Below are 25,375 nucleotides of genomic sequence, written 5' to 3'. Positions count from 1 at the left end.
ACCAGTAACTAGTTGCCAGTTAAGAGGGAAATGAAAATGAAAATGAAAACGAATACGAATACAACACGAATGCATTCATTTGTAAAAATTGTGTTGGTGTTGCACAATCTACAAACCAAATGAAAGCAGCTACTAGAAAATGCACACAATGTTAATACGACTCACAGTGCAGTGCAATGGATGATGCCACAGATCTACAATCCAAATAAACCCCCTCATTCCTCTGTCTCTCTTTCCTCCAACAGTCTCCCTCTCACTTGTGTGTGTACACACTATGCTGTTGGTTTTTAATTTTATAGCCAAACAACAAAATGCTTACAGATTTCGTAGTAAGCTCTCAATTTTTATTAAAAATCGATTCGACAGCACAGAATGTGCACTTGAACTTCTGTTCTGTAACGAATACGAATAACGTACGAGTATATCCGTATAATCCCGTTTAGTTTGTGGCTTTGCAATTTAAGAAAAACATTCACACACATACATACTATATTTGAAATGTGGGTAGCATGAAAGGCCATTAAACCGTTGAACTATTGCAAACTTAATCCCTGAAAATGGTTCTGCTTGAAATCAGACTTGACCAGCTAAACCATTTGGATTACAGAGGCCCTTAAATTAAACGTTGACTTTCCTATTTGCATACTTCTTCAAAGTCAAATATTCATAGCCAAGAATATCCACAGAATTTATTGATATTCCAATCAGGACGGAAGACACACGTTGGGCGCCAAAAGGATATGGAGAGATATTGCGTTTTCGAAATGATGCAGAATTTCATTCTGAGTATAGCAATACTGATTAAAGTTATGATTTTTTTTCTTTTTTTTTTTAATAATATTTTTTTATGATGAGCCAATTAAATGAACTCAATTGATCGTCAAATAAATAATCAAGTTAAAGTGGTTAAAAATCGAGTCTGCGAAAATAGAGATTTAGATTTTTCTAAGTATTTTTGTATTACTAAGAGCCGGGTTTTTCAATGTCTCCTTAAATTTTATAAAATTTGACATTGATTTCAATACATTTTGCGTCAAAATATCTGTTGTATAGTTAGCAAACCCCTTAAATAGACATTGAAAAACCGGCTCTTAATATAATACATTTTTATATTTTCTATCTTACTTTACTTGTCAAGGGTATATATGTATTATATTGCTTTTGATTACTTGAAAACCTTCGTTTTCATTTAATGAAATTGGTTACATCTCAGCTAAAGTCAAAAATAAACTCTGACTGGCTTTTCAAGTGCTGCAATAATACGAGTACGATATTTTTGGGAAGTGCACAAAAGCCAAGCAACTGGATATTGGGTCAACAAAGCAGCAGCTCAAATCCCAGCACAGCACAGCACAACATAACAACGTGATTGGGGAGAGAGGGCAGGTTGTAAGGTTGTAAGGTTGTTAGGTTGTAAGGCAGGCAACTATTTTCGAAGAAATACCCGTACAAATTTTCACAATTAATATGCACTTCCTGTGCAGACGACTTGCAACCATTTTGCGAGTGCAGCCAGGCAACAGGACTTGCAACAACAACAATGCACCCTATGCGGGTGTGTGCGTGTGTGTGTGTGTTTACTCCCTGACATTCTTAAGAGCACACACACACATACACACTCATTCTCTATTCACATGTGAGTTCATTGCTGCTATTAATGAATACGTGTGCAGCAATAAACCCATTTTTTATGTGCAAAAGTCACGTGAGAAACTATTTAGTACAGCTAAGTCAGCTGGCAAGTTGGTAGAAAGAAGAGGAGCTGAGTGGAGGCCAAGACGGTGCTACTTTGTGCCAGGCACAGTCAAAAGAAATTCAACTTTATTTCTACATAAATATCACATATGTAAGCCAAAAAAAAAAAAAAAAAACAAATGGGAATCACAGTTAAAAAGTGAAAATATTTCCACCACACAGATAAAAGAAAAACTGAGGTATTTTGTGAGCTGCTTGAATTAATTTTTTGGCCTTTATCAACTAGGCAAATTGAAATCGTGTTGGTTCATTGTGTATCCCATGTGTGTGTTTATTTGTGTGGCATCCCTAACCCAGTTCTTGTTTTTGTTTTCCCTTCAAATTGATGTGAGCACTCGAGAAGCACTCGGAACAACTTTGCTTGCCTACTTTTGGGGGCGTATGCCTTTCTCCCGGTGTTAAATAAAATGCATAGAATGGTTTAAGTAAAGTTTTGTTCCTAGTTCTAAAAAGCGACTTTTGACAGCCGCCAGCAAATTTAACAAATTTTTCACTCAGCTAACTTTAGGCTGCTTCTTCTGCTTCTTCCATTTTAATTTGGCATATCAACTAATTGATTTGCAAGTGGAACGGCAACAAAAACTTAGTACGTCTTGAACTTTGAAGAATTTGTATTTATAAACAAATTTTATACTTCATTTGTAGACATTCGGAATACTAAGTAGTTAATTAAAGTTTAATTATAAAAGTTGTGTTTCACTTTTATTAAACAACTCAAGATATAACGATCTATATTTGATTTCGTTCTAAACACAAAAAGTAAAGTCATGTTTTTGTATTAATTTACTTTTTAGAAAGAATATATATATTTATTACTTAAAGCACTAGTCACAATAATATTGCTTTGTTTTATCTTACTTCTATGCTGAAATATTTTAAATTTACATGTCTTTAACAAATTTTTGTTAATAAAATTAATTTTGAACGTGAATACAAAGCCATAAATTTATTTTAGATAACTTTATTGGTTTTTCTGTAGATTTTAATAAAAATATTTATTTTGAGTTTAATTTCTTCGCTTCTTTTGACATAAATCTATGAATATGAATACATATTTCCATTCGTAATCAGTTTTCTCCAATCAGTTAAGTTTCTTCAGATATTGTGACAAAATTAAACTCACATATTGTTGGTGCTGAAAGGAATCCATGAATACTCGTATATTCTTTGTTTTTCATGAATATTTTCTTTTGTTTTCCATGAATTTTATATTGTTTGCCAAGAAGAAGTGTGGAGGAAGTGAGAGAGAGGGAGAAAGTGGGAGAAGTCTGTATGTGTATGATTCCAATTATTCGTATATTTGCCTCAATAATATAATGAAAATTAAATGGAACTGAGAACGCGGTCCGCGTGTCATTCCACTTGTAATTGCGTGATAAGGTTGGAATGTTTTAAAGCCGCTTCCCGTTAACAGTGAGGAGACAACATGATGACGAGATGAAGAAAATGCACGTTGATAAAACATGAAATGAAATAACATGTTATTGCACTTTGCCTTAAATGAATGCAATGCTCTGTGGCAAGGACTTTCACTCCACTCTCTCTCTCTCTCTCTCTCCCTCTCTCTCACACACTCTTTCTCACTCTCATGCAGAGATGACAATTGCCAGTCGCTGATAAAGTCGGCCCATTTTGTGGTCGCTTTTCTCACACGGACATCGCGTCGTCCTTTTGTCCTTACACTGAAACACAAGAAATGCAATTTAAAACCACAAAAATAATTAAAAAACTTTATGCGATTTCATTACACATACACAAGTATTAATGCACTCACACTTACACAGTTTCCCAGCAAGCATTTTATGAAATTTTTGCTCACATTCGTATTATATTTTTAACGGGAGAAAATGTCACGAGTCTTCTTGAAGAGAAGAACCGTTTATTTATGTTATAAATTCAAATCGGTTTAATTTTCAAAATTAAATTTGTAAAATTTGTGAAAAAATACTTTTAAATATTTTACTTTTTTTGTGCTTGATTTAAATTCTTGTCCCTCCACAAAATTGTTTTGGTTTATAAAAAATTCAACATTATTATATATTATATATTATTCTTGTAGAATTTAAAATCTCATATATATTTTATAACTAAGTATATTCCATATATATTTCCAATTTTCAAACTTGGGCTGAGGCTCCAACCATCAAACATTATAAATTGAATCCCAAATTTTTTGTCATTTCATTGAGCCCCAATAAGGTAAGGTATAATATGGAAGGACCCGTCATTTTCAAGTCTTTTTGAATTGCGCATATGAGTAATCTCTATTCAAAAGAAATCGAAAAAGATTCAACCTGCTGATTTTTGTTAAAACGATCCTTGAAATGCTTGTTGGGTTTTTCAGTTTTAAAGCGATTAAATCAAATCTCTCTCTTTCTCCCCTTTTCTTTGTTAAATGGCATAACGGTTAATGAAATTGACTTCTCTTCCTGTCTGCTCCTTTCTCCACTCCTTGGCGACTGTCCACTGAACGTATCAGTTGATTAAGCGACTTTATGGCATCAAATGCAAACTGCAACGCCGCCATCTTTGTTGTTGCTAGTTCCTCTTCCGATTCACCTTTCTCTTTGTTTTTGTTGTGACTGCAGCCACCTGTCCGGAATTCTCTCAATTTTTGTCAGCGTTAAGCACAAAAGCCAAAAACTTCACGCAACATCGCACGCGACTAAGCAAAGCCAAAAGCTTCAAGTTTCTTTACCAACACTCTCCACTCTCGCTCTCTCTTTCTCTCTATCTGTCTCTCTCACTCACTCTTACTCCATTCGCTGCGCTTCAAGTGTGACTTTGGCCTTCTTTAATGTACAAGTGTGCAGCAGTAAGATAAGAGAGGAGAGCCAGAAGGAGAGCAGCAAGTTTCAAGACCCTGTACCTAAAATATATAAAAGGGTCTTTTATATTTGTCGTAAGCAGAATGTGCATAACAGTCGGTGGAAGGTGTGAAAGACCTTATAAAGGGTACACTGTATTGTAATTATATTTATTGCAACTGTAATTAAAGGAGCATTCTTCAACTTTTTTACATCGTAAAATAAACTCTTAAGTAGTTCAAGAAACAATTGTTTGAGTGTCGTTGTTCATTAGACCCCGTACTTAAAAAAAGCACAGGGGTCTATTGGGTTTGTTTTAACGAATATGTGCGTAACAGGCAGAAGGAGGCGTGGCAGACCCTATAAAGTATATTCATACATTCTTGATCAGCATCAACAGCCGAGTCGATATAGCAATGTCCGTCTGTCTGTCCTTCTGTATGAGCGCCTAGATCTCAGAGACTATAAGAGATAGAGACACCAAACTTGGTATGTAGGTTCCTCTATATTGCAAGCAGATCAAGTTTGTTTCAAAATTCGGACACGCCCCCTTTATCGCCCACAAATTGAAAAAAAAAATTTCATATCCAAATTATTAGAACAATTTAAAAGCTAGTGACACCAAATTTGGTATGTAGATTCCTCTACCTTGCAGGCAAGTCAAGTTTGTTTCTTTTTTGAATCGGACCACTATATCATATAGGGCCCATAGGAACAATCTGTAGAAAATCAAGTTTTAGTATGAAAAACAAAAACGATACAAAAAGTTTCTTTTACGGTTCTAAAAAATGAATTTTTTCGGTTTCGGTACTGCATACGAGGTGTTTTACTTCGGGTAACGGTACCTTTACCGGTTTCGGGTGTATTCCCTGGTATTTTTACAAATTTATACAGGGTTGATTCACAGTCGGGCTTACTCGACTGCAGTCCTTCGTTAGGCTTCTGCTTGCAGGCTGCGACGCTCGTAAAAAACATTTGCGCAATGTCAACAAATTTGCGCGCTTATTAGATTTTCGTGGTTGCACACAATTTCGCCAACTAAGACCGCCGCAAAGAGATAAAGTGCAGCAGAAATATGAATAAAATGGCGAAAACTTTTGAGAAACGGAAGTGCATGCTGCGTTTCTGGCTTCGGTTGACCAACAGCATCGCCCACTGGCCGTTGGCGATGCCACGCCCACAACTCTAACGGCACAGCCGACGTCGACGTCTCGGTCACGGTCGCTGCTTCTGCTAATGAGTTTTGTTGTCACTTCTTTCAAAGCAGTGTTGTCCGAACAACTATTTTTCCGCCAAAACTGGCGGTTTAAAATTTAAAACAGCGGGCAGCGGGAATTCTGGCTTGTTTACCTTTACCTTTTTTTATGCGTTTGGATTTTCTTAAGCTTTTTCTTAATTTAAAAAACATTTAGAATACAACAGCTTTTTCAGATTTTCTTTTATGAACAATTTAGCTTTATTTTAACGCTAATATCAACAAAAACATAATGTTTAGTGCTTCTCAACACTGTTTCTTTGCACAAATTGGGCGACCTTTCGCTCTGCTCCCACACGCCAGCTCTCTCTCTCTCACTCTTACTCTTTTAAAGTCTGCGTTTTACATGAATTGCATGAGAAATTTTGCTCACAATTCAGCTGCATGTGTATGTGTGTGTGTGGCAAGTTAATATTTGCTGCATAAATTCCAGTGCTTGGAATTTGCTGCGCTTCGTTTCGTTTTGTTCCTTTTACGCTTTTGTCCTGCTCTTTGCTTTTTGTTGTGCGCAAATTATGAAAATGCAGACTCACACACACACAAACAATCAGCTGCAGCCGCAGAAACTGGTCACCCCACCTCCCCCCAACCGCTTAAAAAAAAGGAGCTGCAGCATCGTCTGGTCACTCCAGAACTGGTAGCATACACACACATATGCATACATACACCTACACACACACACACACATACTAACTAATATTAATTACTTTCTGCATTTTTAGCATTTGCGTTTGGAATTTAAATGAGCAGATTTTACTTAATTTGTTTTCAGTGCAAATATTTTTTAATATAAACGCCAAAATTTAATATGCATGCATGTGCAAAATAAAACAAAAAGCGCGCGAACTCACAAAAGAGAACAAAAAGCATTTTACACACACAGCTTTAGCCATAAAATCAACTTGGCATTTTCAAATAAATATAAAGTGTGCACTGACCGTGAGCTTATGCATTATCAGCTTAAAACAATAGCTTAAAAATAACACAAATGAAACAAACTTTCGGTATGTCGATAGCTGGAAACATCGATGATTTTTTAATCGTTTTTTGAAGCCACTATTATGCACTAACAGTACGGACAACATTTTAGAAGAAAAATTAGCTGATATTAATAGAAAAACATTCAAAATAATCAACTGATTTTTTTAAGAAAAAATAAAATTATACTTTTTAATATATATAAGATGTATGAATAATTGATATTTAGTGAATTTATTTATTTAACATTTGATAATAATTTTAATATTTTACAAATTTAACATTTTTTAATCATTTTTACTTATTTTTAATAACTAAATAATATTTTGCGTGTTGACATTTTTATTTCAAATTTTAACAATTTTTAATCGTACCAAATTTGTATAAACTTAATCATTCCAAATATGTAAAGCTAATGAAATTAAGATTTTATAATGATTTTTAAAAGCCAAAAGAATAATTATAGTTATCTTAAATTTTCAACTATAGTTTAAGAATGTTTGATTAGCATTTATTTTTGAATGCTATTGGAATGAACAAGTAATGGCAATGCTTAATAAGCCTGATTTGCGGTTAAAACAATACCAAAATTTTTGTAGCATTCTTACTCTGATTATATAATTAATAGCCAGCTTTAAAAAAACTAAATAATCACGATACACTTTTAAGCAAGCACCAATCTAGTAATATCGATGAGACGTGATTGCCATATCGATATTCACAAGAAGCTATCGAGAGAATGCATATTTGTTTTTTTCAAAAATATCAAATAAGGTAAACAAAATATGCTAATGAGTAATCCCAATAGTCCACAAGCCGTTCAAACAAAGCGCAAAACACGTGAAAAGCCGTCAATGGCCCAAAAATGTTAAACAACAAATAAAAATGCAGCAAAAAGCAAAAACAATTGCAAACAAAAATGTTGAAAATTATCCGCACATATCGAGACCACAGCTGAGTCAATTCGTGTGTGTGAGTTTGCAAAACAAACACAAATATGACACTGAATTGTTTTTCACGGCGGACAAAAACAATTCAAATGCAATAGCTTTGAAATGGACAAGGAGCGTCAAGGAGAGCAAGCAAGCAAAGAGAGCATGCAACGACAGTTTCAAATTTCATTTCACACATTTTCGCTACGATATGTCATCACGTCCATCCTTCTCTCTCTCCCATGCCAACAGCGATACCACACACCCACACATACTTGCTCTCCCACTCACGCTCAGTCAACGGTTTGCAGCGTGGGGAGTTTGGGGAATATGCAAACATGGAATTCGATGAGCTGCAGTTCGAATTTACATTGTAAATTTGTGAGTGATTTTTAGTGCTTTTGCGCTGTGACCTCTTAAATTGGTTGACATTTCAGTCTGGATGCAAATGGAGCTAATGACTTGTGCAACAAATTGACATAAAACATAAAAAGGAAAAACAAAAATTAAAGTAAATATATGTAGGCAAAATCCTATTCAAAAATTGTGATATTTTGTTGAATAATACTTATTAGCCTGGAGCAATTTTTTGCATTATTTTCACCGACAAAAGTTTCCAAAACTTTTTCAGCATTTCGACATTTATGAGAATTTGAACAGGATATGCATAGTCTCTCATATATTAAAAGTTTTTAATTAAAGTTTTAGTTGAAGTTGTCGCTGCTGTTGTTGGTGTTGTTCTTTGGGCATATAGTATTTAAGGGTATCCTGGTACGCCTTCTGAAACTCATTTTCCCACAGCAATTTGAAATTAATGTCACCACTGCTTAGTTCCCGTTCCGTTATCAATTCCAAGTTCCGATGTCGATAGAGTAGCGGTAAAATGTGTCCGATAACCTTTTGGGTACTTTTTGGATTGGAGGACAACAATACGTACACATATCCCATGGGAAATATGGCCAATTTAATGCTTGAATCTGGCACTTTGTAGATGAGATATGGATGCGTTTCTGGATTATATAGGCAATCTCTACGATACTCCAAATAAAAGTTATCCAGATTAATGCAGAATGGCATGCAGAATGTTGCATTCACCACATTAAACTTGGGATGGTAAAACATCGGAGAGTATCCCAATTGTTCCATGGTGTTCATAAAACATTTAGCGCCCAATGCAGACCCATCATAGCTGTAGCCCTGGCTGCAGATGTTCCCATTATCGTAAACCCGTAAACTGCTCGACGGATTCGAGTGACGGATGAAAAGCGCCGGATGCTTGTGAGGCTCATAGCGAGTGTTGGATAATAGACATTCCAATTCGTAAAGTTTATAGTTGCATCGCGATTTCACAAAGCAGGTAAAGGGTCTAAAACGGGAATACCATTAATTGTCAACGTTTTTTAAGAAACAGCTGAATCTACCCACCGATACAACAGATTCAAATGCTCCTCGATGGCACTGAGTTTGGATATATCCGAGTAAATGCTCAATATGTCGAAATCCGAAATGATGCTTTTATTTTCCAATGGCAAGGGAGAAACAGATCCTAATTCCTTGTTATTTTCAGCCTGCAGTTGTCGCTTTCTTTTCAAGTTTTCTGAACTTTCACGTTGCATTTTCTTTTCAGTTTTGTGGCAGCCCTGCAACAATCCCACTCGCTTTTTAATGCTCCGACTATAATTGCTTTCAATATGTATTTAATTATATTTAAATGATATCAAAACTTACGTCAATTTGAACATTTTGTCAATGTGCCGATTTCTCGAAATTGCCATGCAGTATTTCTGTGTGACCAGCAAATTCTTCTTTTTGCAGCCCTGAAATTTGGCATTTATTTATCGATAAGTACTTCATGCGATGCAAGAGAAAGGCCAATGGCAATAAAGATTATAAACGAATGCGTTGAAAATTGAATTCCATATTTTTACAAGTTTTATTTGTATTATCTAAATTTAAAGTATTTCCCTATGAGAGCAAACTAATCGCCGACTCAGCCAAAAGTTGCCAAAAGATAAAGAAGAAAAAAAAAGATAAACCGCACTGCTGCCAAAGCAAACAATCAAAATATCATTCAATTTCAAATCGCAGAAATTGCATAATTGAAACCCCATTGAAGTCCATTAATAACTTTATTATGCAGCCAACGAAATGCAAACAAAGAGCGACGCAGGGAGTTAGAGAAAGAAAGACAGAGAAAGAGAATGTGCTTATGTAAGTGCTGTCACTTTTAGCTTCTTTATAGCTAGCTTGCAATATTCTATCTGTAAAGCTAACAAAGACATTTCAGAAGTGCTCTAAAAAATGATATCAAGTATGACTTAACTAATTTATTTTTGAATCCAAACAAGATAACTTTGTATCTTAAAACTTAACTTATAAACTAAATTTTCATGTTAACTACGTAAATTATTTTAAAAAGTGTAGTATCTTCTTTTTTAATTAGATAATTTTTGTACTGTTTATTCTAGCTACAATTTTTGATCAAGTTAGCTATTTCAGTCCTTAATAATGTTGGCAGCACTGGCTCATATTGTCAGGGTCGTGTTGGTGGAGGTGGAAGTGAAGGTGGAGGTGGAGGTGGAGGTGGCTGACGTTAGCTCATCAAACCCGAAAAACCACTTTGCTCAACTCTTTTCAAAGTGCATACATCATCAGCGCTAAGCCAAAACAAAAAAGTGTTGCAAAGGGATGCTGATGGGGGTGTAAGTAGTGGTGCCGGTGGTGCTCGGTGCTCGGGGGGTGGTGGGAGGCGCTGAAAAGTTTTGTGCAATGTTGATTTTTCCGCAAGACTCGGTTTTTCTGCCAAAGCGTCGCTGGACGTCGAGACGGTCGAGCCAAGGAAGAGAGGTGAGCGGGAGGGTGGAAAGGAAGGAGTACTGTGAGGTGAAGAGGTGGAAAGTGGAAAGAGGGGGAGAGCAGCTGCCACAGGCACTTTCTGAAAAAAAAACCGCAGCTCCGCCAAAATTCTTTCAATATTAAAAAAATATTGAGCCAGCAACTGCAACAAAAACAACAACAACAACGAGAAAGAGCACAAAGTGAAAGTAAAGCTTATAAAAAGTGAGGTTAGATCGATGTAGAAATTTTCAAGTTTTTTCGGTATTCAAGGCAGCTTACAAAAATTAAAGCCTTGCCTTTAACCGATATCGGACCGTTAACCGAAACTTACCGTTTCATTTTTAGTACCGGAACTGAAACCGTAAGCGGAATTTATTTTATTTCAATAACCGATAACCGAAACCAACTTCCAACAGTCATAACTTGAACAAAACTGACCCGATTTTCAATCCGAATGCCATTTTGTACATGATTCAATATCTTTATTCATCCTGCATTTAAGTTTTTTTTATTTAGAAAATTTAATTTTTTTGACTATCATAGCCATGGTTCCTAAGTAATGGTAATGGTCCCCCCTTTGAAATTTTGAAAATTCAAAATTTTAAATCTCAAATTTTTAATCAACCCCGTGTATTGTTGTTAGTATAAAACAACACTTTAATCTTGATTCCGAGACCTTTAATTTTCTTGTAAAAAAGCATGTGAATTTCGACAAAAATTTCGACTTGTAAAGTAGCTAAGACAAAGGTTTGACCAATTTCAAAAGCTCATAACTTTGCCAAAACTAAACCGATTTTCAAGCGGAATGTCATTTTGTTCATAATTTGGCCTTTATAATCTTTCTGCATTTAAGATTTATTGAATTTGTTCAATAAAATATTTCCCCTCTAGCCTTAGGTATCGATTTCGATGCCAAGGGTCCCCCCTTTGGAATTTTGAAAATTGTAAATTTTAAATCTCAAATTTTCACTTTTAAACAACTCCTTATATCGTAATAAGTATAAAATAACACTTTAAACTTGATTTCGATACCTTTCATTTTTTTGCAAAAAATCATGTCAAATTGGACAAAAATTTTGACTTACTAAGTTGCTAGATCGAAAATAGGACCAACTTTAAAAACGCATAGTTTTGTCAAAACTGATCCGATTTCCAAGCGGTATGTCATTTTGATCACTGTTTGGCCTCAAATGTATTCTGTATTTAAATTTTGTTCATTTATAAAGTTTTATTATTAGTCGACTATCATGGGTGGGGGTAAGTAAGGGTAAGGGTACCCCCTTTGAAAATTTGAAAACGAGTTTGCTTCAAAATTTAAAGGAGCTTGAAAAATCACAGCCTTGACTTTAAAACCTTGATTCTAAAAACTAAGTGAATAATGATGATGTTGCCCTGTTGCCCTTTTGGCTTTTGTTGTTGTAGTGGTTGTTGTTGTGGATGATGTTGTTCTTGTTGTTGGTACTGTTGTTGTTGCTGATGACAAACAAAACAATAGAATCAAAGCGTTTTAATGGCTTTTGTGTGTAAAATGAATGAATGCGAATGCGGCTACGTTTCCTGCTTTCATTTGCAGCGTCATTTGCTTTGTGCCACCAAAACTACTCCAACTCCTACCCTACCCTCCCCTTCCTTCCTTCCCCACCCACCTAGCCACTCGGCTGATTGGCTTACGTAACTACACAGAGTTATCAGTAGGTAGTAACAGTTACATGCGCTAATCGATAAAAGGGGCGCACATACATGCCACACCCCCAACATGCCACACTCACACACACACACAATCACACATCATGCCTCATGAGGAAGCTGCAACTACAACTCGAGTTGCCATTATTGGTTTTTTGTTACAACTGGCATTGCAAGTTACCAACTTGCCACAATGTCTCTCTATCTCACTTTCTCTGCCCTTCTCTCTCCCTCTTTCTCTTCCCACTCTCTCTCTCTCTCTCTCTTTCTCTGTGGATGAGCTTGTAAGAGTGACAATTAAAGGAATATGTATGTGCATGAGTGTGCTTCTGTCTGATATGCATTGAAAGTCCCTACATTTCAGATTCTGTCAGTTTCAGTTTTCTTAGACACCAGCTCACCCCACCGCACCCTTCTCTCTTTCTCTCTCTCTCTCTTCCCTAAAAAGGTCGAACCCTAAAAATAAATTTTCGTATAAAGTTACATTTTATGCGAAGCAAAAATAAAAGCATCTTTCATTAAAATGGAATTTTGTGCTTATAATTTTAATCTTTTCTTTTATTTCGAGAGAAAGAAGGCAGAGAACTGCGAGTGACCGACTAAATAATACCCTTGCGGTGAAGCATACTTAAGCACCTTTATTTTTGTAGCTAAAATTTGACTTAGAGTTATTAAATATAATCAAAATACCTTCTAGTAACTTACCTGAAAGTTTACCTATACATTGCAAAAAATAGACTTAGATGATAAGACCAAAAATTAAATTATTCAAATGAATAAAATTTTGAGGTATAATGAAATTAAAGGAAAAACCATAAATAAATTGACATTCCGAAAGGAAATCGGTTAGGATATGGCAAAGTTATGACAGTATGAAGTTTTCGAAAAAGTCAAGTTATTAATTTTTTAAAGTTTTGTCAAGGGGAAAATGTATGGAAGAAATGGACAGTAATGAAAGAAAATAGCATATGAAAATTTTAATGCAAAATCAAAACAAAGACAAAATGATGATTAAATTGATAAAATCAGTTTAGTTTTGACACAGTTATGACAGTTTGAAGTTTTCGAAAAAGTCAAGTTTTTAATGTTTTTTTGTAAACTCTACGTAATATACTAAATATTTTAATAAACAACTGTAAACAATTTTATCAATCTGTGAAACCCGACCCGACCCTATCACACAGGGTATTTGACTCTGACTTAAGTATTTACTCACAGGGAATTCGTTTAAAAACACACACAACAAGTGACTCAATTTATTTGTTGTACAACTTTCACATAAACAATTTATTGTTTTATTTATTTATAAATAATAAATATAAATATTATCAGCTTTTTGGCTCAGCGAAAATGCAACGTTAGAGTTCGAGTCAAGTTCCTCAAATGAATCCGATACGAAATACAGTTGGAATAGCGAGTTAGAAAAATCTATTATTTAATTAACACCGAAACAGTTGTACGCTTAAAATTATTATAACTGGAAGTTGATTGAAATTTAAAGTAGTAAATTAAATATTAATAAGTTGCGAACTTTCAATTTAGCTATTGGGCCTAAAATTTAATACTTAGAAGTTACTGTGGGAAAACGAGTTACAACTGTGATTTGTTCAGGTGAATTCCTATGGCTCAAAGTAACTGCTATGTTCTAAAATTTTTGAAAATTGTTTCTTCAGCAGCAAGTATTGGAAAATTATTGAAAATCGTATGAATAATTGTACTATGGTTTCACAAAACACCAGTATTAGAGAAAAGCTGCACTTTTCATGTTGGAAATCAAAGGTTTTTTTGTTAGATGTAAGTGTTGGTAAATATAAAAAATTACAGAATGTTTTTTTTTAAGATATTTAACCCTAAAACTCGAGGTAAACATTGTCTTTTCAAGTAGAATTACTTCAGTTAAATTTTTGTATAATGCTTAGAAAATTATTTTTGCAAAAAATAAGTGTTGTAAAACGAGTGAATATTGAACTGTACTGCCTTATGCAAATATATAAAATACTCTTTCTCAAACTAATCATCCGATTTTGCGTTATTTTGAGCTTTAACTTGCGGTTTTCTATAAAAAAACTGAATGTGAATCATTCGAAAAATGATTATTTAATTTTTTTAATTGTTTATTGCTGTGATTCAGTTTAGCCGACGCATGAGATTTCTTAACCCTACGGGGTGAAGAAGGGTGGGTCAATCAAATCGCAGGCAGTGCTAAAGAGACGGCTAATTAGACGATCAAGGGTCGTGGGCCGTGTCAATGTACGCCTTCCCAAAACTCATTAGGCATTTAAGGCAAATGTTTGGAGTAAGGGAATACAGAAAATGAAAATCAATAGCTCTATTATTATTATTATTGTTGTAGGCAGTCGACGCGTTGATTGACAGCCTAATTGAGGTTTCTGACTTTTCTTTAAGTTGGACTAAGAGGCCAATGACCGTTTTACCGACCGCACACAAGAGACAGGCGTTGTATTGTTGTAAATATTGTGTTGTATACATTGTGCTAATAATAATATTGTAATAATGGAACACCTCCCCTTAAAGACATTAAATATTTGCCGTAACTCACACTTGTGTATTGCCTGTTTCCGTTTGAATTTTTTATATTGATTGAACTGTTTAATGTCAATTGCTGTGCAAATACTAATCAAACGCTTGGCTTACGCAATTAAGAAGTAAACATAGACACACACACACACATGTACAGTGAGGCACCCTCCTCTTAGGGGTCATGCCACGCCCAACTTGTGGCATGTAAAGTCTCTTAATTAACATTTACATTGCGTGCAACACACTGCAAGACATAAAATTAACGCCAACACGAATATGCCTACTGCACCCCCGTTTGCCTACCCCTTTCAGCCCCTCTCCTCTCCTCTAAATCCTCCTTTAACCAAATTTACGGCCAACAATCGTCATGGCTGGAAACCATTGAAATCATCGGTCAAAAACCTCAACAACAATGGCGCAAAAGTCTGAAGCGCTGTTTTGAAGCTTGCCCATTAAAAAGTCTCGTCTGCCACCTCCCCTTACCCATTTACCACCCCTTTCCCACCCCTTTTGTCCTCCACTTCACGTCACGTTTGTTACCAACTTTTTTTTGATTGAACTTTCAAAGGGTTGAACTCTGTTTTGACAGCGCATAACAAAAGTCTGGTGCGAAAAGTTAACAAAATTTATTTATTTTTATTTTTTATTTCCCTGTTTGTTGATTTTGCTGTTTGTTTATTTGTTGCTTTGGTTCAATGTCCCAGCGATGGTTTTTTAAAAGTTTCCTGCACTTTGCTGTGTTGCTTTCAATTAACAAATGTGTGTTGAAAGTTCAATTTAATCCAAATTTGCATAATTTCTATAAAATATTGTGCTATTAAATTGTTTTTTTATTTATCAACAGATTTTTTTTTTATCACGTTTTTCAATTATTAATTTAAAAGCGTATATTAAAAATTATATTTAATGCGCACACAGATTAATGCGAACATTTGTTGAGGTGTATAATTTTATAACCGATAGCAAAGAGTTAGAAAGAGTGTTATAGGTTGACATAAATGTAGAAAATGTACAAAGTATTAATTATGACTTATAGCGGAGCGTTGAAAAATTGCAATTAATTTGATTGCAATCACATAGTTTTTTATAGAAAATTTTAAACTTAAAAAAAAAACAATCGTACATTTACTATGATTAAAGAATTTAAATATGCAATCAATATGATTTGAATTGATTGCTAAAAAAAATGCTTACAACTTTTTAGCGAGTATTCCTAAGTCGGGCAGTTTCAAATGCTTCTTCTGCTTGGTTTATAGTTTATTTAAGTCGCAATTATTTACAATTTCAGCGTAGTTTATTTGCTCGTAAAGTTAAATTAATAACATAATTATGTTTATAAATGCAAGGACGTTCCAAAAATGTGCTACAAATCGCTCTTTTGTCGCCTTGAAACTTGGACTCAACACAGTTAGCCAGACATAATTAGCTCCCAGAAGTCAGTTCATAATAATTTATTTTTGCTTAAACTCCGATATTTTCTCTGACAAATTGCCAGACTTTGGCGCCACGAGAAACGTCTGTTCTAATAATCTGTTGTAAAAACCGAGTTGAATTGCCTTCGAGTGTTTTAAAAATGATTTCTATTGCACTTAACATATATGCTACTTTAGACAACAATATATACAGAGAGAAAGAACGACATGATATCCGTTTGTGCTCATTCAAATCGCATGTAAAAACTATGTAGAATACTTTCTGGCACAGCAAAGGACTCGGCACTTGGACCTGTTCCAGCAGCTACAACACCAACAACAACAACAACAACGGCAACGGCAATTGCAACAACAACTATAGCACATCTACAGCAACTGGCAATATAAAACGTAGCATACTTTTTTGGGCACAGGAAGTGGCAGGAAGCACATAGCGCTGAAATAAAGTGTTGCATACTGTTTGGCGCTACAATAATAAAATATTGCATATTTTGCGGCCAACACACAAAAATTTTGTAGCTAGCGCTTTTTATGACCTCTTCCAGCACGAGACGAAGAATCTTTGCACAGACATTGATATAGAAAAAGATCCATATGCAAAGCCAATCCTGTATGAATGCTGAACATTCTAATATAACATATAGACATCATGTTCCTGAAAGAAGTAACTCCGATAACTCCTTTAATATTTAATCTATTTTATTCAAGGCTGTAAACCGGTTCTGAACCGAACCCCGTAGAACCGGCTCGGCTCCAGTTTGTAAGCAGCCCGAACCGGATCATGAACTGAACCCTTGAAATTATTTACTTTGCGAACCCAAACCTACACCGAACCGATTTCTAAAATAAAAGGTTCGGCTCGAAAAAAAAGTTATTACATAAATTTTATGGTTTTCTAATATTACGCAACTATTTGAGACTTCGGATTAAAATAAGTCATATTTAAATCTTCAAATAATTTTAATTTATCATCAAAATTTGATTTATTTTTAAAACAAATTTAGTTAGTTCAAAGTGTAGAAAAAAATGTATAACAATTAAAATATTTTTTTTGTATAAAAGTTAACCAAGGTTCGAACCCAAGCCTTGGATTCAGGGGGTATGCAAACTAATTCGAGAACTGAACCGATGTCTTGCTCTATGGCTCGAACCGAAAAACCGAACCTTTAACAAAATTTTGGAGGTTTGCAGCCTTAATTTGAATATAGTTTATTTTTGTATCTTAGCTCAAATTTTAATTCCCTAGCAATATTTTTATAATTATTATAATTGACGTCATAGGGCATTGGAAAATTCGTCTTCTCTTTCTTTCTCGACTTGTTTTTTATGTTGCATTGCACTCTCTGGTCTTCTGTTTTCAATTTCAAAGCGAAATACTTTAACGGCAACAAATGCTCTCCCGCCAGCTCCATTTTATATTTGATATTTTATTACATTACATTTCCCTGGCTTATTACATTTTGGCTTTTAAGCTGTTGACACAACTTGATTTCCGCAATCGTTTCGTTACACTTCCCCCTTGCCATTCCCCCCATTCGCCATTCCCTATTTTACAAACCGTGACTGGTCAGTTGAGTTGTACCGAGTGCAGTTTGTCATAGAAGGGAAAGAGAGAGGAGAAAGGGAGTTCTCCAGTTGAGTTCAGTTGAGTGGAGTCGAGAGTCAAGTCGAGTCGAGTCCATTCGCTGTTTTGTGTCACCATTGAAAGGCCACCCACCAGGTTTTGTTTTAGATTCTTTTCTCTTCTTTTCTGTTTTTGTGTGTTTTCACTTTTGGGAGCTGGAGCTGCCCAGTTCGTCTGGTAGTTGGTACTGCTACAGCTTTTTGTGCTGACGCCTGACCCAGAAAACAAAATTGTGTCTAATGGGTTTTTGTTATGTGTTCTTTTTGTTTTTTGGTTTTTTTGTTTTTTACTTGACATTTTGGGAATAATGTTTCCGGTTTCCGGTTTAAGGTGTGTTGCGCACACTGTATGCGACAATTTCCGCTCCGCGGTCCCCACGTTGGGCGCCAACAAATAAGGTCAACTCAACGCTCTTTAGCTGATTTCATAAAACAAGACTCACAGTTCACAAAATGTCAGAAATGTTGATCAACTTGAAATATATATATTTGCTAGCATATTCTTGTTTATTAATGTACACTGAAAAAAATTGCAAAGATGCGCAATCAAAAATCTGATAAAAAGAAAACAAGACTAATTTTTGTGCTTCATTTAAAACATAAAATATTTAAAGAAAATATTTGTAACTTACTTACAAATTGTATGTATATAGTTTTTAACAGTGTAGTCTACTCATAGGCTGCTCTTACTGTACCGGCTTCTGTGCTGTGCGCTATCAACATCAAAAGATGGTTACATTCAGATACTTTCAGCTAATTTCAGTGCGCCGTAAACATGACAACGTAATTATTTTTTCTGTCATCCGCTTCTGCTAAGGGATGATGCCCCAGATAAGATAAACCCCTGGGAGGAGGAGGTGAATGAGGAGGAGTGAGTAGTCTCCCTGAGAGACTGTGATTAATGGCACAGAGCGCTGGCGACATTTGCATACGAAATTGAAAGTAAATATTTGCACTGATACAAGGCAAAAATTTGAGAAGCAAACACAACGTTGCGCTAATTGCACTTTGACTTTTGAACCGTATGGAGTACGATACAGTATCAAGGACATACAAACACACAAACACACACACAGTCACATATGGCCTGTCTGTCTGTCTGTCTGTCTGTCTGTCTGTCTGTCTGTCTGTTGTCCCTTCGTGTCTGGCCTGACAAAATTAGCAAAGTAATTCAAGGCGCCAGCTGACAAGGACGCGGTGTCACTATAAAAGGCCTCTTCATGTCGCCTACAGACGCCTCAAATGAAGTCCTTTGGCGCCATTTGATTAATACCCCGCACTTTTTACGCTTCTCTCTCTTTTTTTTCTTCTTTGTATTGCGTCTCGTTCTATTTTCGACAATGGAATTAATTGCCCTACTCAAGGCCAACTTGTGCACAAGCACCTGCTAATTTGAACCCAGAAACTTCTCTCAGTGTTTTCTAAAAATATTCTAACAAATTCAAGAAATAAACCAAAAGCCATTAAAGAATTCATCGGCTTAAAATGGAGCAAATTGCACCCAAGAGTGTAAGACTATAACTTTTACGTTTATTCAAAATACAAATTTATGAGATTTGCATAAAAGAGTTTAAATATTATTATTTATGGAGCAAATGCTCGGCTGCATAATATTTCACTGCAATATTATTCTTCATTTATACGAATTGATATGCAAAATTTAAAAATATTTCGCTAGAATTTCGATTATATGTGAATTTCACACAAAAATATCTAAAGTATACTTTTGAGAGCGGTCAACACAAAAGTTTGCCAATTTATAAAGACAACTTAATATCAGAAATTTGTTAAAAATCGTTGTTTTAGAACAGTGATGTCCACAAATGTAGGGAAAGTTAATCTTGAGATATATTTTATTTGTTATTTAAGTATACATTTTATGAAAAATGTCGACATTGTATGAATTTTAAGTTGTTTTAGCTCTTAGTTTTTAAAAGATTGAAATTTAAAAAAACATATATATTTAAATTAATAAAGATAGATTAGTTAGGTATGTCTGATAATGTTTGGTTATAAAGCTTCAGATACATATAATGAAATTTGTTACAAAAACAAAGAAATATCTCAGGTATTTAATTTGATGCAGCGTTCAAGAAATGAATAAGTCAACTAAAAAATCAGTCATCAATTAATTAATTGTAAATAAATAAATAATTTTATGGACATCTAGACATTCTAAACATATTTGAATTCAATTTTTACAAAAAATCAATAAGTAGAATTATTACTGATTGATAAAAAATAATGTTTAATAATAAATAAAAAACGTGTGTGCTAAATGGTTAATTTTTCATTGCTCTCGTAGCTTAGTAGGCCCAAAACCTATCAAGGAATAATGCAAATCAGCCTAAAATATCCCAAAGGACATCTATTTATATGGACTGCACACACACACACACATCACTACACATAGTAATAAGTATGGTAGCGCAATATTATTATTATTATTATAATTTGTTTGAGCTCATTATTTGAGCTCATTAGCAGCGTCATTTCAGGCAAAGATACGAGTAGAAAGGAAAGAGAGAAAGAGTCATAGTGAGACTGAGAGTGAGAGGAAGTGAAAGCGAATCGATAGAGAAACTGGACTCTGTGTGTGTGTGTGTGTGTGTGTTAATGTGTTGTGGCTCTTACAGAATGAAATGGAACCGTATAAAATTTAAGCTAATTTAACTGGACGCTTGAGGCAAACCAAACTATCTTAGTATATTAGCCTAAAAAACTATAAGACATAAATTCATATCACATTTCATTTGAATCAAAGCAATTCAATTAATTAGCGCAAAATCTAAAAACAACAGAAAAGTTTGACCTGACAAACATGGTGTAAGAGCAGAGGGGCAGATGAAACGGGGGAAGGACAATTTTCATTTGCAAACGGTGCGACTTAATTTCTGTCGTGTTGCCAAGTGGGAAAGTGTTCCGAAAAGTGGGGTTAACAGTGTTGCCAACTATTGAGAATCAAAAAAAGCTCTTTCTTTTGAGCTGATAAAAGCAAAATTTAATTAATACTAATTTTTGATGAGTAAAATTAATGTTTTTTGAAATGTTTCCGAGCTTTCATTAACATGTAACATCCTCTCAAAGGATATTATAACCAGAGGTGCCATAAAAAAACGAAATCAACTGGAAATCTTCCAAAAATGTATTGAGTTTTGGGAGAAAAATATAAACATCACATGTTTTTTAAGGTGCTACAAAATTTACTTAATGCCTCAAAATTGTACATGAATTTTTCTAAAAGTAAAATTGCGGTAAAATGCAAAAAAAAGTAAAAAGTAAGTCAGCCAAAATTTCCGCTTTCTGCTATTTTAAATATTAAACCTAAAAAATGCCAAATTTGGCGGAGAAAAAACTGTTTTGGCAACACTGGTGGTGAAAAATGCCTGCCGGAAATCGTCTGCATTGTGCGAGATAACAATTTTCATGCAATGACCGTGACGACCCTCTCTTTCTCGCTCTCTTTCTCGCTGTGCTACCACACTCATTACTTGTTATGGTGATGACGACAACTACAACAACAGCAAGAACAAAAACAACCAGGAACAACAAATGGTGTCCTGTATGGAAAACAAGAGAGTCTAAAGCGGAAACGGGACAGCGGATTGCATTTCAAGTGGCATTTCAGGGATTCTGCATTTGCAGTTGTCCAACTGAATTCCAGAATCCATGTGCCGTGGACAGGCAACAATCCAGTACACACACCCACACACACACAATTCAAAATGTGCCCGTAACGTTTAATTTCCGTGAGCACACGCAGCAGGAGCAAGAAAGATAGACAGAGGAACAGATAGAGAAAGACAGAGCGATTACATACAACATGTCTGTGGCTAATATAAAACGAAGAATGCCATGAGATACGATGAACAGCGCATTATGTGCAACAACAACAGCAACAACACCTACAACAGACCATGGACCATAACATTCGAGCCATAATCATAATGAACGTACACTTTACGGTTTGTTTGCATTCACAAATGTTCAAATACTCAGATATTCAACTGTTCAACTGCTTTGATTGCCAATTTGTCTCCATAAATGACAACACGTTGATCTACAACAAAAATACATATATTTTTCCATCTACCATGTGAAAAAGCACTGAGAATGCTGTGCAAAATGGAAGCAGAATATTCATTTAATGGGAATTTCAATTGTTTTTTTGAATGTTGTCATTTAAAACCTGTGAAACAATTATTATTTCACCTCTCAGGTAGAATTGCCAATATGTGTTTAAAAACGACATGAGGAAAATTTAATTTCAGCCATTAAACTTTCCACTCAAAGGAGTATTAATTTATCAAAATCACAGAAAATTTTGAAACCCATATAAGCTTTACATTTTTGTTTTAGATGATGCTTTTAGTTTTGAGAACAAATTCTAAACTGTTAGAAATTTATACCAGGCGTCAAAAACCAGAAGTTTTTCTAAGTAGGGAAAACATTTTTTTTCCCACAAAAAATTTGTCTATTCGTACAATCAAATATGAAATAAAGATGTGTGTCTACATCTTTGGAATAAAAATGACGGCAGTTGAATAACGGAAATAATATCAGTATATCAGAGTTTCAGTAGCTTTAAAATTAATTGTGCTTTTAATTTGAAAATATCATTCTTCCAAGATAAAAATGTGATTTTCTTTGAGTTAACACAAAGGATTAATGTACAGAAATAGGAAACAAATGCATATATCTAAAGCTAAGGTTCTATTAGAGATTTTTGACGGACCCATTCCCAAATTATGCTAAAAAAAAAAACTAAAGTAGAAAGAGTAGCATACATAAAGAAAAAAGCAAATTAATGTTTAACTGAAAACTCTACCTTAATTTAAATGTATTCTAAAATAAATCAAAGCATTGTTTGTGTTGAGACCTTTTCAAAGCAGAAATCTCTTCGAGGGCCGTTTGAAACATTAAAGTCGTGTGCATTTGACAACCTTTAAACATTGTGGTAAAAAAGAAAAGTGGCAAAAAATGTAAATGTCAAATGAAAATGGGCAGAAAAGCTTTGAATTTTCTTTGGCCTTTGCCATGAACTGTGGAGAGAGGAGTGCAGGGTAGGGATGGGATGGAGAGAGGTAGGAAGGTCGGATTAGATGCTTTGTTTTAGAGCCTACGAGAATTAATTTGAGCATATATTTTATGACACTCCACTTTAATATTTGTGGACATTTCTGTACATTTGTCTCCACTGTCTCATTGCAGGATGACGGAGCTGGAGAGCCAGACGAAGGGCAAGGACTACGCAGGACTCGTTGGCTGCACGGCGTTGGCCTTTGTTCTAAACTTAAACACATTAAACGCTGGATTTGTCTACGATGACAGGTGAGACAGACAGCAGTAGGAGAAAGCGAGCAAGAGAGAGAGAGAGAGAGAAATTTGAGCGAATTAAAAATTCCATATGTCAGCAAGTTGACGAAGGTAAATGGGAAAGTCTCCCAGTTTTACCTGCCCTCAAGGGAAAGGAGCTGAACTCAAGGGTCCTTTGATGCTGGTTTCTTTTTTTTATATTTTATTTTAGCATTTTCCACAAAAGTTTATTATTAATTGTGCCGCCAAGTGGCGTCATTCATTTGATTAAAATCACTATAATAAATTTTCAAGTTGCCTAATTGTAAAACTGGTAACGAACTGCCATTTTTACTTCCCAATTCCATTGCCATTTCCATTCCTACAAGCATTTTCAGCAGCAGCAAGTCACAGCTTATCGTTTGTACATACAGTTAGTCAAGAAAGTGTTTTGACAAGATAAAAATTAGCAAAAGTATTAATTTAGTTTATTTTATTAATTTATTAATCATAGGCAAAAAAAAAATAAAAAGAAAATTTTATAAAATATGGAAAAAAATTATTTATTTAATTAATTAACTTTCAAAATATTTAAGTTCGATTAAAATTTTTCATTGTTCAAAGAACAATAGCCAAGAATAATAATAAGAGAATTTCAAATAAATACAATATTATGAATGTACTAAATATATTTTTTTTTATTTATAAAAACACTTAGCTTAAAAAACTTTTTTTTTAAATTTGTTTTAAGAACTCTAGTCAAGTATATTTTAATTTAATTAGTTCAAAGGACCATAGCCAATAATAATATATTTAGAAAGAATTTCAAATAAACACACATAAACTAAAATTTTATTATATATGTTATTATTTAGTTTTTTATTCTTAAAAATATTTTAGCTTAATGAAAATTATTTTTATTTTATAACTTATAAAAATAAGAATATGAAAATTAATTTAAAAAAAAAAATACTTTTTGATTGAAAAAACTTGTATATTTTGTAGTTTGTCAAAACACTTTCTGGACTAGCTGTAAGTATTTTTGGTCTATTGTCAAAATCAGACATTCCCGGCGAGCAGAGCAAAATAAAAACAAAATGTTGATTTATGTTTTGCTCTGCTAACTCAGCTTGTTCTTCTTCTTCTTCTACTGCTACTCCATCTTGTGCATCTTCTGGTTCTTCTTATAGTAGAGCTTACACCTCTTCGCATTGAAATGCTGCTAACGCAAACGAAATTACCCATAAATATCAAAAGTCATGTACAATGGACAGGAATTTCCCCCGAGCACTTGGACTTGGACTTGGACTCAGCAACAGACACACACACACACACACACACACACACACACACAGTCTGCACTATGCCGGACAGAGAACCATCCCCCTGCCCTTCTGTAACAATACCTGATCCCCAGTTCCCTGTCCCCTGTCCCTTATCCCCTCTTCCCGTTTCACAACAACCACATGACCATTAACATTGCCATAGACGAAGTCAACCGCTGCGCTTCTGAACGCCAAGTGAAGCCGCAACTACAAAAACCAGCAAACAATTGTACTGTATATATTAGGGGGAGATATAGGGGGTAAAAGGGTGAAAAATCCAAGAGAGGGAGAGGCGATTGGACACCAGCATAAATGGAAAGTTATGCACAAAGTGCTCAGCCAAAAGCTTCAGTTGTAGCTCGTTATTTTGTGCAGCTCCTCCTATTACTATACCCTGTAAGCCAGACAAGTCTGTAGGGTATGCAAGTTGCTAAAGTAAAATTTATAAAGTACTCTGTTTAGAAAAAGCTGAGAAAAATTTGTTATGCTCTAGAATAATTCTCCAAGCTTAAAATCGTTTTTGTTTCAAACTCGCTTGAGTTCAAGGTTTCTATTGCGCCTCATATAAATATGATTCCAGAAAGGGTTTTAATATTAGCTTGTTCATATAAATTAAAGCTCTTAATTTTTGTGGATCCAAAGCTAAGGTTGGTGAAGCCCTTAATTTTTGTGGATATAAAGTTAAGTTGGTAAAATCAAACAAATGATCTATAAATACTGCTATCTATAATCCTTTTTTTTATGGGTTATTCCAAAACAGAATAGATTATTATTTTCGGTTATTTTCAAATAAATAAATTTAAGTCTAAATTTTTCATACAAATAAAATATTTGTCTATTACAATTGGATTTAAATTTGTACTTAGAAAAACATTAACACAATTTTTTAAAATTAAAAAATGTATTA

The 25,375-nt window shown here is 34.5% G+C and overlaps 2 protein-coding genes across 2 annotated transcripts in view; one reads left to right on the top strand and one right to left on the bottom strand.

Moving 5' to 3' along the window:
• Positions 1-25,375, top strand: part of LOC117780485 (protein O-mannosyl-transferase TMTC1) — a 68,738-nt gene that overhangs the window by 11,013 nt on the left and 32,350 nt on the right. The window contains 1 exon segment of the mRNA XM_034617043.1: positions 23,060-23,179. Within this exon segment, the coding sequence (XP_034472934.1) occupies positions 23,060-23,179 (120 nt within the window).
• Positions 8,240-9,569, bottom strand: LOC117780487 (TATA-box-binding protein-like protein 1). The gene is made up of 3 exons (XM_034617045.1): positions 9,456-9,569; positions 9,153-9,401; positions 8,240-9,093 (listed from the first exon to the last, which is right to left on the bottom strand). The coding sequence occupies exons 1-3, from the start codon at positions 9,500-9,502 to the stop codon at positions 8,424-8,426; spliced, it is 966 nt and encodes a 321-aa protein (XP_034472936.1). The 5' UTR covers positions 9,503-9,569; the 3' UTR covers positions 8,240-8,423.

Source organism: Drosophila innubila (genome assembly GCF_004354385.1).
Source record: "Drosophila innubila isolate TH190305 chromosome 2L unlocalized genomic scaffold, UK_Dinn_1.0 4_B_2L, whole genome shotgun sequence".
NCBI classification, from domain to species: Eukaryota; Metazoa; Arthropoda; class Insecta; order Diptera; family Drosophilidae; genus Drosophila; species Drosophila innubila.
This window is presented reverse-complemented; position numbering and strand designations above follow the sequence as displayed.